The sequence below is a fragment of the Botryllus schlosseri genome, chromosome 12, assembly GCF_051294905.1.
Source record: "Botryllus schlosseri isolate E-star chromosome 12, Bs_hap1, whole genome shotgun sequence".
Classification (NCBI taxonomy): Eukaryota; Metazoa; Chordata; class Ascidiacea; order Stolidobranchia; family Styelidae; genus Botryllus; species Botryllus schlosseri.
This window is the reverse complement of record NC_137247.1, coordinates 363,647-378,609: the sequence shown is the minus strand read 5'-3', so window position 1 is coordinate 378,609 and position 14,963 is coordinate 363,647. Positions and strand designations below refer to the sequence as shown.

The 14,963-nt window shown below is 38.9% G+C and overlaps 3 protein-coding genes across 5 annotated transcripts in view; 1 reads left to right on the top strand and 2 right to left on the bottom strand.

Annotated features, from left to right (window-relative positions):
• The window catches only part of LOC145452005 (frizzled-10-A-like), a 297,630-nt gene that overhangs the window by 266,813 nt on the left and 15,854 nt on the right, over positions 1-14,963 (bottom strand). The gene's annotated exons all lie outside the window — the stretch shown is intronic.
• Positions 223-8,963, top strand: LOC145452142 (peroxiredoxin-like). Of its 2 annotated transcripts, XM_080330367.1 has the most exons (7): positions 223-397; positions 4,168-4,233; positions 4,974-5,091; positions 5,703-5,819; positions 5,973-6,095; positions 6,510-6,675; positions 8,714-8,963. In XM_080330367.1, exons 1-7 carry the CDS (start codon positions 274-276, stop codon positions 8,768-8,770), a joined length of 771 nt encoding a protein of 256 aa, XP_080186493.1. In that variant the 5' UTR covers positions 223-273; the 3' UTR covers positions 8,771-8,963. The 2 variants fall into 2 exon arrangements, with proteins under 2 accessions (XP_080186493.1, XP_080186494.1); XM_080330368.1 differs by lacking the exon at positions 4,168-4,233 and having other exon boundaries at positions 226-397.
• On the bottom strand, positions 9,256-14,852 carry LOC145452141 (uncharacterized). 2 transcript variants are annotated; one of them, XM_080330365.1, is made up of 6 exons: positions 14,588-14,852; positions 12,590-13,230; positions 11,424-11,495; positions 11,327-11,367; positions 10,689-10,846; positions 9,256-9,529 (listed from the first exon to the last, which is right to left on the bottom strand). In XM_080330365.1, exons 1-6 carry the CDS (start codon positions 14,651-14,653, stop codon positions 9,368-9,370), a joined length of 1,140 nt encoding a protein of 379 aa, XP_080186491.1. In that variant the 5' UTR covers positions 14,654-14,852; the 3' UTR covers positions 9,256-9,367. The 2 variants fall into 2 exon arrangements, with proteins under 2 accessions (XP_080186491.1, XP_080186492.1); XM_080330366.1 differs by lacking the exon at positions 14,588-14,852 and adding an exon at positions 13,397-13,771.

Sequence of the window (14,963 nt, the reverse complement as noted above, 5' to 3'; positions counted from 1 at the left end):
AAGACGCAATGAAAGATAGGAAGGTGTCGAAACGACTTGAAGTAGTCTTTGGAATCAGACACCCACCTGGTATAAGCGATGTAAAAAAAGAGGCATGCGCACTGAATGAAAAGTAAAAGACGATAATACGAAAGGACAAGACACAAAAAGGAGGCATGTGTCGGAAGGCGAGATGGATATGTCAGGTCGTGGTCCTATAAACTTGAGGGCTAACTATAAGGCAGTAAGTTTTATTGTCTTTAATTCTACAGCTTGCTACTATAGGAATTAACAATGAAAGTTCTATTCCTGTGCTTGACTGCTGTGGTGTGTGTCACGGCTGAAGAAGACAACGGCTTCGGCGGAATGTTTTGGCCGCCCTATCAGAGCCACCTGCTCCAATCCACAAAAGCACAAAGTAAGAATGTTATGTTATCAAGTAGGGCCGGGAAAAACCCGGTTATCACATTTACACATGTGTAAATTTGTGCTACATGTTCCTTGTGCTGCGATGCGACCGATTGAGGTTTACAGCCATACACTGCGGAAAATAGTGGTGAATAGTTTTGCAACTACCTTATAAATCAACTCTTGGTTGCAAGGAGCGGGTAATTTCAGTATTGGAAAAAATCATCTTCCGATATTCAACTCAAATCAATGGTGTAAGTACCCGAATCATGGTGCCCAACCTTCGTTTTGAGTAAAAAAGTTCGCTGAAATTTGTCTTGGAATCAACCATTTATTTTGAAGTAGTTTGAAAGCGGCTTTGATGACTATTCAAAGAGGATGAATATTATAATTATATTACCGCCCTGCCCTGTCACCAGATGTGGTCAATTATGAAGTACTTCTTCTTCAAGTAGATCTTGCTTACTTGCACGACCTCCTCACCTGGTCATGTTTTTGACTTCTACTTGACAGTTTCCTCTGCAAAACTATCATAGGCCTATAGAATACTTGCATTTTTACTTCCTTAGAAATCGGTACTTCTACACAAGTAGAAATTAAGAAAATACTACTACATACCTACTTAAGTGACGCCGAAGACTACTTTGACCATCTCTGTTCGTTACCCATTTGCGTTACTATCTATTATTACCTATTTTGTGATACGATTGTTGATATACAATGTTCCTTCCAATTCTCTACTAGTTGCTGACGATTATTCCTGACTAGCATACGTTGTCGTAAACTAGTAGTAAAGTACCGGTAATATAATAGAAAATTATCTACCTTAACCAAACCTCTTGTTTTTTTTATTATTTTGAATTCGAATATAGTTTATGTACTCCTCAACCATTGGAGCAGGCTCGAATTGTATCATATCAATATGTAAATGGGTAAAGGGTAATGTATTGCATCTTATCAATTCCTTTTTCTATTCTCTATGTTGGTTGGTAACTATACACTGAGGCTACGTATATATGAGCGATACAGCGCCTTCTTGGGTGTATATTCGTTCATCGGTTCAAAATCAATGACCACTCAATCTGTATTTCAGGCAGCTAGCAAAATGTAATGACGTAATCATTAGGGTGGAGTGAAAATGACTTTTTTTTTCAAATCAAAAAAGGCCTTCCTCAATCCTGACAAATGACCTAAAACTTCAATGAAAAGTGACTTCAGGGTGTTGCCCCCATTTTCCAGCCGGCAACCCCCCAATTTCTGCGCGTGGGGGGGTAAAATGACCCATCCCGGCAACCGCTGGTCGTAGAGTCATGATATATAGCTCAAAATCTGCGGAAGCATCATGTTTCTATCTGTCTTCTGAAGAAAGTTTTCTCTATTGTGAACACAAAATGAGTTATAGCCAAAAAACTATATATACGCACATTTTTGTTGAAATTAAGCATTTATTCTGACGAATTCTGATCTGTCATTAGTTTTTTTTTTTAAAGTAAAGTAGTACAGTGGCAATACCGAATATTGGGCCCATATTACAAATATATTCACAACACAGTCCTTTTAAAATCGGTTCAAAACATCATAATGAAACACTCACATTTAACGACTTTTATTAAAAATGCATTCTTTTGTCAAGTTTTTTCATCAGTTTACGAGACTTAATTTTTTGGCAATTGAGAGGCCATCTCGTCTTTGAAATCCCGAAACTAGTGCTGATGCTTCTGTTACGAGATTTACATGTCGTTCCACTGTTTGATTGTGGCATGGATGAAACAAAATCAGAGGCTTCTCGCGGCATTCTTCTAACTCTGCATCAGTTAAGTGCTCAATCGTTGGAGGAAGTTGTTGATAAGGTTCAATATCAACCAATTCGTGGTATGCCTTGGCTTTGGGACACAGAATAAACGAATAGGACCCCAGTTCAATTGGTTGGAACTGCTATGACTTTCAATGTCCACAAGTGAATTTGTTCAGCGGCATGTTTTCGAAACACAAGCACCTTGGTCACACCCTCATTTCGTATGTCTTCATTATCATCTACCAGCATTGCAATCATAATATTTTCGGGTTGTGCGGAATAACCGTTTCTTATCACCACATTCGGAGCAATTTTTCGAACGTTTCGGTCAGAGAAATTCAAAACCTGTTTAATCAAGTTGAAGATGTTTCTGGGTCCATGTGTTATATGTTTGTTTCCCTTGATCTCAAACCAAGTTGGAAAATATACTTCAAGGCAAAAACGAACCCGAATCTCCAGGTTTAAAGGCGGTTCATTGACTGTTACATAATACCGTAAAACTCTGCACTGCATCCTAAAGTTAGCCATCTTGAATGCGCAACCGGTGGTCCAACCTCCAAGTAAGCCAGATCATCATCAGCATTTCCTTGAATTTATAAGCATATAACTGGTCCTTACTTAAGTCACTAACAATTTCCTATGGGAGCTTTTGAAAGGCCATAAGTGGTGGCGAGAGCTTTTTGAATTGAGTAACTGGCCAACAAGATACACTTCCACGTAGTTTTTTTCAATTGAGTGTGACCAAGGTGCTGGCGATTCGAAAACATGCCGCTGAATAAAATTCACTCCTGGACATTGAGAGTCATAGCGGTTCCAACCAATTGAACTGCGGTCCTGTTCGTTTATTCTGCGTCTCAAAGTTGAACTTGGAAGCAAAGGTATACCACGAGTTGGTTGATATTGAACCTTATATCAACAACTTCCAACGATTGAGCACTTAACTGATGCAGAGTTAGAAGAATGCCGCGAGAAGCCTCTGATTTTGTTTCATCCATGCCGCAATCAAACGGTGCATGGAACATCATGTACAGCTCGTAACAGAAGCATCAGGGCACGTTTCGGGATTTCAAAGACGAGATGGCCTCATTCGCCGAAAAATTAAGTCTCGTAAACTGATGAAAAAACTTGACAAAAGAATGCAATTTTAATATAAGACGTTCAATGTGAATGTTTCATTATGATGTTTTGAACCGATTTTAAAAGGACTGTGTTGTGAATATATTTGTAATATGGGCCCAATATTCGGTATTGCCAGTGTGTTACTTTACTTTTAAAAAAAACTAATGACAGATCACAATTCGTCAGAATAAATGCTGAATTTCAACAAAAATGTACGTATATATAGTTTTTTGGCTATAACTCATTTTGTGTTCACAATAGAGAAAACTTTCTTCAGAAGACAGACAGAAACATGATGCTTCCGCAGATTTTGAGCTATATATCATGACTCTACGACCAGCGGTTGCCGAGATGGGCCATTTTACCCCCCCCACGCGCAGAAATTGGGGGGTTGCCGGCTGGAAAATGGGGGCAACACCCTGAAGTCACTTTTCATTGAAGTTTTAGGTCATTTGTCAGGATTGAGGAAGGCCTTTTTTGATTTGAAAAAAAAAAGTCATTTTCACTCCACCCTAGTAATCATGCCTCATACTACGAAAAGGCAACTTGACTTGAATTTTGACTTGACTCGACTTGACTCGAGTCACCTTCAAAAACCGATTGACTTGACTTGATTCGAGTCAAAATGTTTACTGACTCGTGACTCGAACGTAGTGACTTGATCCCAACACTGCTATAAAGTAGACCCCGATACCCCCAAATATCGGTCATGTTATTGTAAAAAGTTATTGTGATTGTATCATACTGGTTATTTGAAGATATTCTTAGAGGTACAGAACTTCAATACTGGTTATTAAAACACGAACAACGCCAAATAAAATGTATCTATAACTGTGTCAGAAAGATGACCTCGTTTTTCTCTCCAGTTGACGAGTTATTCAATATCACACGGATAAGACCAAAAATCGCTAAAAAAGTCGCTACCCCGGAAAGTGAGAATCCACAAATCAGATATTGGGGACAATATCAAATGTCATTCACATAGCTTTTAGGATAGACTTCATGGGTGATTCCATTTTCGGTGGATGAATACAATCGCACACATTTTAGTGGTATTAAAGATGTGATTTGGTATTTTTCGACTATAGCCTACCTATTTCATTGCACTTTGTAGCAATAATGTGCATGACTTCACAGAAATGTCATTTCCAGTTTGTACTACAAGTTTCATATGCTGCGATACGACCAATCGAGGTCAAGCCTTCTGTGTGGGAAATGGTATCGAAACTAGAATTCTCATTGATAATTATATACTTTACTACTATCTTAATACTTCAACTGACACCTGTGCCTTTTCTTGCTTTATAATTTAATAAGTCCCTTTCTGTATGTAACTTACTGTATGATTAGCATTTGCTGTGCATTCCTAAAAAGTAAGATTAACAAGAAAAGTTGCATATTAACCGTTGAGAAAAAATTGAAGATGGCAGAAGAAAAATAAGCCCGAATCACGTGCAAAATTGAAGTCTATCAATTTTTTTCAAAATTCTTGTAAGTGTAATATATTGGTAACTCGTACGAAAAAGAGCGTATGATTTCGGTACACGAAAAGTTGCTTGTAGGCACGAGAATCATTTGACCAGACCTAGTGACGGCATGACTGGCTTGGTTAAGTTGTTGCTGCATAAAAAAAAAAACGATAATTTAATTCAAATAACCTAATTTTCGATAGTTTCAAAGCCCGCTCCGTCATGGGAAGGAACTGCAATTGTGAATGGAGAAGTGAAAACGATCAAGTCTGAAGATTATCTCGGAAAATATCTCATCTTTTTCTTCTATCCACTGGATTTGTGAGTAACGCATAGACCCGAGTGATTTGATTCTGAATCGAGTATTAGGCTCCGAGTTTAGTATTACTCATTGTGATCAATGTTCCCTCTCATTTTTCACGAGTCTGCACGCACTCACCTACTCACTGCGCGGTCTCTCCTACAACAGCGCGTAACGACTGAAAAAAGTCATCACTTTAGATTTTTTGTGCACAGAGACCCTGTCAGCATTGCACAATTGGGAACGCGCGCAGTGCAGAGGGAACATTGATTGTGATACTCTGACAGTATGGGAGATGTGTGAAGTTCAAATGTGTACCTTTTATGCGACCACATAGTCTACATCATATTTGATGATACCTATTTCATTGCACTTAATGACAATGCTGTGGATTGATCATGTCATTTGTGTGGTTTTGTATTAATGTTTGGTAGCCTATGCTGCGATGAGGTTTCAAGATTTCCAGTGAAAAATAGTAGCTAAACTATAATTCTTGTTGATAAATTTGGCGGCGAGGAGCCTATAATTGCAATACTCGACTTGAGTCTCGAGTACTTGATCATTGTGCTCTGCCCTAGTCATGCTGTACGTCTGCAATTTACAAAATAAAAACTGGCGAATTTTGATTCAGTACGTTTGTTTGCCCGACCGAAATCATCGCGTTTTCCGACCGCGTCGCAGAATTCCGAAAAATTGGAGCTGAAGTTGTAGCCTGCTCCGTCGACTCGCATTTCACGCATCTGGCCTGGTAAGCAACAATTGCGCTCTAGTTGTTGGGCATCTTGCTGCATGATTATATCCACAGCCCAAGCGATTATTATCGGTTTCGCAATAATATCAAGCCGATATCAGCATATGAGGACACTATAGAAGAATTAACTATATCTTTGAAAATGATCAGGGCAAATACGGATCGCAAAGAAGGCGGCCTCGGAAAAATCAACATTCCTCTCTTGTCTGACCTTACTCACAAAATATCTCGTGACTATGGAGTTTTGCTTGAAGATCTGGGACACACTCTCAGGTTATTATTTCTGACAATTTTGTATTCTATTTTGTTTCTTCATTTTATATCATATACATGCTATGTATATAAGCTTATTCAATTATAGATATTTTGTAAAAAATAATACGAGTAGGTAGTCTAGTTAGAGTGAAACGTTTCTACGTTCTCATTTTAATTCTAATCTAATTCCTGTGAAACGAGTCAAGCTCGCATTACGGACACGCTATTCTCATGAATCAACTCTGATGTCATAAGAAGAGTGCTTGACTGTTGTTGTAATTCAATTTACAAGTTTTTTTCAAATTCTGTCATTCTAATTCTCATATAATTTGGATAAAGATCTGGGTAGCGATCATTCTGATTTTTCAATGTAACTTGAAAATCCGGAAAATGATCTACGTGTCCAACGCTGATCCATTTTCCTCTCTGCAGAGGCCTTTTCATCATTGACCCGAAAGGCATTCTGCGACAGATCACCATGAACGATCTGCCCGTGGGGCGCTCTGTCGACGAGACCTTGCGACTCGTACAAGCGTTCCAACACACGGATCAGCACGGAGAAGTGTGCCCGGCCGGCTGGCAGCCTGGGGCAGACACGGTAAGTCATGTTGGTCCAAGTAGGCAGTGTTGGTACTCAAGTAGTAGTAACGGTGTAAATTTCCGACTCGACTAGAGTCTACCTGAGTATATTGACTCGACAAATAGGGACTGTGTTAGGGTTGGAACTTCGGGATCAAATTTGAAATCCCGGGATCGGGATTTTCGCTTCTCAATCCCGGGATTAGCAAAGTAGTAAAATACACATACAAGATACACCAACAACACTTATTATTCCTGGTAATATTGACGCAAAAACATGCTACCGTGAATACGGATGAAACCCAGCGATCGAAAGCCACCCGGATAATGAGCGTTTAAATTTTTGTACCGCCTGTTGCCTGTAGAAGTTGATTCGTCCAATGTGATCGAAAAACATCCATTATTCCGTTTCATTGCAATAAGCTCTTCTTCGACACACTGGCGGATTTTTTGCTGTGCTCGATGACCAAGTCCTGAACCAGTTTGTGACATCTTTGCAAGTCATCGCCGTCAGCCGTGAAAGGCCGACAAATTCAATCACTTTGGGCAATTTGATTAAATGCTAGCACGTCCACAGCAGTTAACTGGCTATGAATTTCATCGAGGCGAGGCTTATGCGATTTATGAAAGGAATCGATGTTCCTCACCTTCATTTTTGGCGGATCTTTCTTTGACGTTGAATAATGCATGATTAATTTCTACCATATGTGTACAGACCTTAAATGCGTTGTCAGTCCCTATATGCTAGACCAGGGGTGGGCAACTTATTCGGTCGGCGACCTGATATGGGAAAAGCCAGTACTTGGCAGGCTGGATTACAGAATCGATACAATAATCGCACATTTATCCACATATACAAGGAATAAATCGTATTTAATGTAAACTTTTGCTTTGAAGCATAAGAGACCAAAACTGTTGTGGAAGTCAATCAGATATCTGCGGTCGATCAAATTTGTCAACAAGTTCTTTTAACTCTAGTTGCATGGCGTATGTCGAAACCCGTAGTAAAGACTGCACGTGAACATCAGTTAGATTGTGGGAACGCAGCCTTGTCTTTTTAATGTTCATGGTCGAAAATGTTTGCTTGCAAATGTGCATTGTCCATGTATGGACCCGAACTCAACAAGTAGTTTCATGACCATATTTCTCAGGTTGGCAAACTTGGATTCATTCTGTGACGCATAAAATTTGTCAATACTTTCAGATTAGAATTTTACTTTCAGGGCAGAAACTTTCTGCGTCCGCTCAAAATCCCGTCACGGCCTGCTAAAGCTTTCAAAACGTCTTGACACAAGTTGCATTTGGCTTTTTCTGCAGATTTAAAAAACAAAAAGTTTGACCACACATCCTATTTTCTCTTCACACTGACATCTACTAAATTCGCAATTATCCCGATCAGTATTTTACCTCCACAGCACCGTAGACTAGACTAGACGTAAGTGATTGTGTAGTTCATTGTTATGCCATAGTTGGTTTTATTATCACATACCGTAACTGTAAATTGTTTTAGGCAATCAGCCGAGTTTTGATACTGTTTTATTACCAAAATAAAAGATATGGTGCTACGTAAGCCTGGGTAAATGCTCTTTACAAATCCCGGGATTTCATGGGGATTAATCCCGGGGTTCCAACGCTAGTCTGTGTAAGGTGAGGTAGCCTATGTTATGAATGTGAGACATTCAATATCAACCAAACCGAGATGTCAAAGTTGATTTGAACCGGATTGGAGTCGAACCTTTGAACCCTGACTTGACTCGATGGTGAATTGAAAATGACGTGACTTGAGTGAAAACCATGAAAGTATAATTGATTTGAGACTCGGAACCTTGTGAAAAACCCTGAGTGGAAGTGAAAAAGATTGTAAAAGTTTTGTCAGAAGGTAGCACTTCTCACTCCAAAAAGTAGCAATTTGAAAAAAATGTCTCAAGAGCAGTGCCAAAAAGTAGTCTATGATCATAACCGGTTGAGAAGTGCGAATGGGTTAAATCGACACTTGTGTAGCAAAAAACAGTTGTATTTTAAAGAGTACTAATTAACACGGCAGCACGCCCTTTCAGATTATCCCCGATCCGGAAGGTAAAATGAAGTATTTCCAAAAGAATCGCGAACTTTGAAGATGTCCGCAATGAAGCTTGAAGGGGTGATTGCAATACTATTTCCTCATTGTGTGTTTTTACGACGCTGCAAGATGACAGCTCGAGGATGATGGTGTGTGGGTTCACATGGACAATGAAGCACTCTTTTTGTATCTGGATTTTCTTGTTGTATGAAGCAAACAACGAAATAGAGGAAATGGTGTGCTGAAAATGGTCTGACTATATAGATACGGCATCGACATGACATGATAAAGGAACCCATTACTAAAAACAAACGATGGATAGCTGAGGGGGGGCTGAATCTAATTTGTCAACTATATTAATCACTTACTTAGGTGGTACTTGATTACACCGGGAAATACTGAATTATTTCTATTTGAGTAGTACAACAGCCTAATCTTGTGACCCCTCCAGGAAATATTTAATTAATTTTTTTACTCCACGAACTATTTCATTAATTAATTTTTTTACTCCACGAACTATTTCATCACCTACTTAAGTAGTTGCCGACACTGGTGCAGATATTTTATGATAGAGCCGAGATAGGAGCAGATATCGATGCTACTCAAGTAGATACCAACGCTGACAAAATAGATAACAATGAACAAGCATATCTTAAAATTTTCGCTTCTTTGCTTGTCGTTGGGAAGAAAATCGTCGGAATGGATCAGACTCCATAAGTTGAAAGATGCAGTTCTGAGCGCGCTCCAAATACTTGCCAGTTTCATCAGGACCACTCGTTAGTAACGCGGATCGAGTCGCACCGTCCAGATTGACCTGGAAAATGGATGCTAATTGCTCAAGTCCCAATCGCACTTTTGTCAGAGACACAGATTTACTGGGTCAGTTGGGCAAAATCAAGCGCTTTGATTCTGAATCGAGTATGAGGTTTCGTGTCAAGTATCAAAGAATATAATGCCTGTTCTACATCATATTAAGGAAAATTCGGAATGTCTATTTCATTGCACTTGACATTGACAATGCTGTGGGTTGATTCCGACTTCACAGAACAGTTATTTCAAGTAACCTGCTAGCTTTGTGCTGTATGTTTGGTGTGATGTGATACGTCCAATTGAGGTTTAAAAGCTCCACAGAGGAATATAGCACCGAAACTATCATTTTTGTTACTAAATGTAACTCTTAGTGTTGTTAGTGACAAGGATCGTATCATTACAGTTCTCAAAAAAAGATCATCTGTCACTGCTCGATTCTGTTCAGAGTACTGGACTCACTGTGCCCAACGCTAACCGTAAGGCCAAAAAGTAGTGTGTGATCTTCAGAGAATTTGACGAATTCAGTACATGACACTGTTTTTTATGAAATTTTATATAACAGGAAAATACAAATACAGAAATCAAAATTACACTGATATAATGTATTCTACATCTACAGAATACAATAATACCAGCCACTGGGCAGACTTGATACCAGGGTTGTAATGACTCGTCTCGACACGAGTCAATTTGTGTATTGACTCAACTTGTAGTCGAGTCATTACGCACGACTCAAAACCTGGACGGGCATTTCATTGTAACTATGAAGAATAGTAAGCTACCACGTTATTGGTATTTCATCTATCAGCACTAGTAGCCTTAATCAAAATTCGGACCAGAAATTGTTAAGAATGATGAAAATGAGCACATTATGAATACGGCGCATTCAATATCACCCGAGCACAGTTGTGAAAATTTGGGTTGAACATGCCATGAACTTGAAACTGAACACGATGACTCGGACTCGAGTCAAAACTATAAAAGTAAGATTGACTTGTCACTCAGAATCTTGTGACTTGGTCACAGCCCTGATCGACATATACAAACATTTACAAAACTGCATGAATGAAATGGATTAAAGAATCAGTACAAATAACATGCATTGGTGCACTATGTATACAATAAGGCTATAAATAAATATAAAGAATTGGACTTGTACAGACTTGTCTGGGCGCGCCGTCCAAAAGAAACTGCCGTTGGATGACTTTAGCCAGACTCGCTCGTTTGTGGGAGGTCTTGAACTTCTCACAGATGATCCAGAAATCCAAATTCTCCTCACTGTGCTCCGAAGATAAGAAACTCCGGAATTCTTCGAGCAGTCCTGCAAAACCGTTTAAGATGATCACCGGTAATGGACAATGTTGTTGCGGTCGCCGAACTGCCTATGTAACGACAAATATGTTTTCACGAAACTATCGTTCAATATCATTTATGCCCTTCCAGATTTTGACATTACTGAGAGCGGATATATGACTGCTCCTCACTAGACCTTGACAACTAGATTCTTGAAATTGCTACATAACTGTATCGTGCGAAAGGAGCCAAGGTTGTTGTGCAGGCATTTGTCATGCTAATCTTATGCTTATGAAACTCGATTCAATTCATGAGTTTTTACATATTCAGTAATTCTAATTCCAGACTAGTCCAACTTGAAAACAGCTATGTAGCCAAAATATTTAAGTTGTCCAAGTCTACTCATAACTACTTGAGTAGATTCAAAGCCAGTCAATTCTACTTCTACTCACACTCGAGTGGTTTTATGCAAACTTTTGTTAATAGAAAGAAGGCAGCTTCAACTTACCTTTATCCTTCAAGACGTCGCGAAGTGCCAGATTATCTTCCCTGAAAGAAAATCGCAATTGAGCATTTGTGATTTCGATATTGAGAAAAGCACGCACATTGCGTCGCAGGTACGTTTCTTGCTTCTTTCTTCCAAACTTATTTTCTGGAAGTGGCTTCGAAATCCCGACCTGAAATGACAAAGACGTCCGGAATGGAAAGTCACACCCTCTAAAGCAGGGGTGTGGGGTGTTTTATACTGCCTGTTACACGCAATGGTGCTCAGACCTAGACTGGAGTCATTTTCTTAAATATGGAAAATGACTTTTCCAAGTCATATGACTCGAGACAAATCGGTCCAGAAAGTGACGTTTATCTGTTTGAATAAAGCAATCAAGAGTGGAGGTTGTCAAAATAGCCAAAGGTGGTACTAGAGTAAAAGTATGGGTAACTAATTAAATTTACACTAAGTAGAAGCAGAAGTAACGATTTCCAGGCAAGCATAAAAGCAAGTACCGTATTCAAGGTCTGGTTTTGGCTATAAAACTGTAAAGTGGAAGTAGTTTAAATCATAAGTACTTGAGTAAGTAGACAAAATCTACTTCGGAAAGTAGAAATACTTCATTACGGACCTCCTCTACGTGAGATGCACTGCCATGCACAGCTAGGGTTGTTCAGAAATAACATGTTTTCTGGATTCCAAGGCTTTACTGATTACATTGATTGGTTGCCTAAAAAGAACGCTGCGAACCAAATTTGGATCACTTCCAACTGTACATTAATACATATTTTTTTTTAAATCCTCAAATTTTACTGTCAACCCCATGAAATTGTTATTTTGTTTATAAGAACGATGCTTAACCATATTTGCTCACTTCCAACCGGTAGAAGCGAAGAGATTGCAGTTGAAAATTTTGGATACCGTACGCAAAAATAGCCTGGACGGTGTGGAATCCCAGAATTATGAATGAAAAATTCAAACAACTCTGCTTGTACAGGTTAGAATAGTGTCAAATTTGTTTCGCATCGTTTTTGTAGACAGCTCAACAATTTCATGGAGTTGGCAGTAAAATTTGAAAAAAAAATTCGATTTTTTTCAAACAATAAATTCGAATTTTTCGAACTCTTGCGCGTTCGCATATCTGAGTTAGAATGAAGCCAAATTTGGTGTGCAGCTTAGGCTTAGGCAACCTAACAATGAAATCAGTGAATAGCCAGAATCTGAAAAAATAGTTCTTTTTTAACAGCCCTATTGCACACCCGTGATCTAAACTGGTCGGCTCACTGTCTTCGCTTCCGATGAGAATTTCTTTCTTTTGAGCTTTTGTCGGTAAACGTCAAGTCTAGATTTTCGAGCGACTTCGCCTCGTTTAGCGTATTTTCACCGTCTTTTTTCGAAGTCCTCTTGAAAAACTTATGAAAGCTCTTCCGCGATTTACTGCCTCGAATCATGCTTTGCTCCGAAAAGTTGTCGTCTTTCTGGCATACCGGCGAAGACTCATCCTCAGTTGATTCAGTGATACGTTTCAGTGCGTGGCGAGTCATATAATGTGGTTTGTGCAGAAGGCTGTCCAAACTCATGGCTCTGTTTTGCTGTTTCAGCACGGAATCTACACTCCGAAAACTGGGCCCTTCACAATTTTGGCAAGCGGCAGATTCATTACAATCGTGACTCGGTAATTTGTTTGGAAATTGTGTTCTTGACAACGCTGTTCTTTTGCCAGGAGTGAGGACAGCCATGATGCTTCTCCTTCTGACGGATTGTCTCTTTTTGGCCGGCGATACAGGGATCACACGAACGGGCATCTGATCTAACGCTGACATTCTGTACGGATTCGACAAAGGTTCCTGCGGGTTGAATTTGACCTTGTTCAGTTTATTCCGGTAGAGTGACGCTCTTAATGGCCCGTGTTCCAAGAAATGTCCCTGAAAATATGACAAACTGATTTCATTTTCAATGGCTGACCGGCGGTACTAAACTAGAATATTGCTTTTACATCCATTGCAGTAGAATTTATTAACTTCAAGAATGAACAGCACAATGACAACCATATAAATAATGATTCAAATGATGTAACAATGCAATACCAACCTGTGCAAACTACAGAATTTTCAAAATGCGCAACTAGAACTAACGAAAGAAAAATCCGCAACTAACCTAGATTTAATTCTGAAACAACTAATAAGAATTGCTGAATCACAAATGCGCTGAGAAATATCAGAGATGGAATTGGCATTTCTAAAAGACAGGATTTCCGGTTCGAAAATTGAGGGGTTTCGTGCCATATCATTTGAATATCGGCTGAAGATATCGCGGTTATCACACAAGACGCCAGTTATCTGTTTTATCAGTATTGGCTCAAAAATCCGATATCGGTCCGACTCTAATTATGATAACAATCACTATTACTTTGCTGCATGAACTTTAGGTCAGGCTAGTTGTGGATTTTTACAACATATTACGCGGCAACAACACACCATAACACCAGATAAAAGAAAGTTTGGGAAAGGAAATTATTTCACAACAATAAATATACATTAGGGCTGTTCAAAAATAACTTATTCTTCAAATTTTACGGTTTATTCAATACCATCGTTCGATTCGCTGAAAAAAACGTTGCACACCAAATTTGGCACAATTCCAACCAGTAGAAGTCAAGTTATCGGTGTTCAGAATTTTAAATTTTAAATCATAGTATTTACGTTGGGTACTTTTATCATTCATAATCAAAGAATTTACCACCGTAAATACAATTTTATTTAAATTCAAAATTTTGAACTCCAATAATTTCGCTTCTACTGGTTGGAATTGAGCATGAATTGGTGTGCACCTAGGGTTACCGTCCTCCTTTAGAAGGTTCTTCAAGATGTCTTCTGAGAACGCCTAAGTGTCCTCCTTATTGGCAATTTGTCCTCCAATTTACAGCTTTTAGAGCCGACATGATGGATGGATTCGAATGAAAATAGGCATAAATGACGGTAAACAGGAAATTCGTGGTTCAAATGTGAGCCATTTTTTTAGTCAACTAACCACAATTTCGTGGTAAATTTACCATTTTTTTGGATTTTACTCCAGTAGCCTATTGAAAGTCTGAAAATTTTTAAAGTGTCATCCTTTCTCGGTTCCAAAATATGGTTACCCTATGTGCATCGTTTTTACTTTTTAGGGAACCTAACAATTTAAAGAATATCCAGTAACATTAGAAGAAAATGATATTTTAAACAACCCTAATAGAACAATGCACATAAATTAGATGAAATTTTATAATATTTCTTCAAGTACCTGAGAAGCTCGGGGGATGCAGCGGGTTGGTAAACCCTTCCAGTCATTCTCTGCAGTGGGTTCCATTTACAAACTTTCTGCCAATTTAGTTGACAGAGCTTTCTTTTTCACACCAACCACCACGAGCAGAAAAATTACTATGTTTTGCAACAGTTTCTCATCAATTACTAGTACGGAATTGGTGTGGAATGCATGCGTTGTCACTGCCGATTGCATGTGATCAGGACAATAGGCTATAACTAAGAAGAAATACGGTAGGTTGTCATCATAATACCAGGTCAGGACAACAGACAACTATTGCTATATGCTGCTGTTCATTGTATAATGTAATTTTGCTTATACATGTTTCGTACATGCTATAGCATACGACCAATTG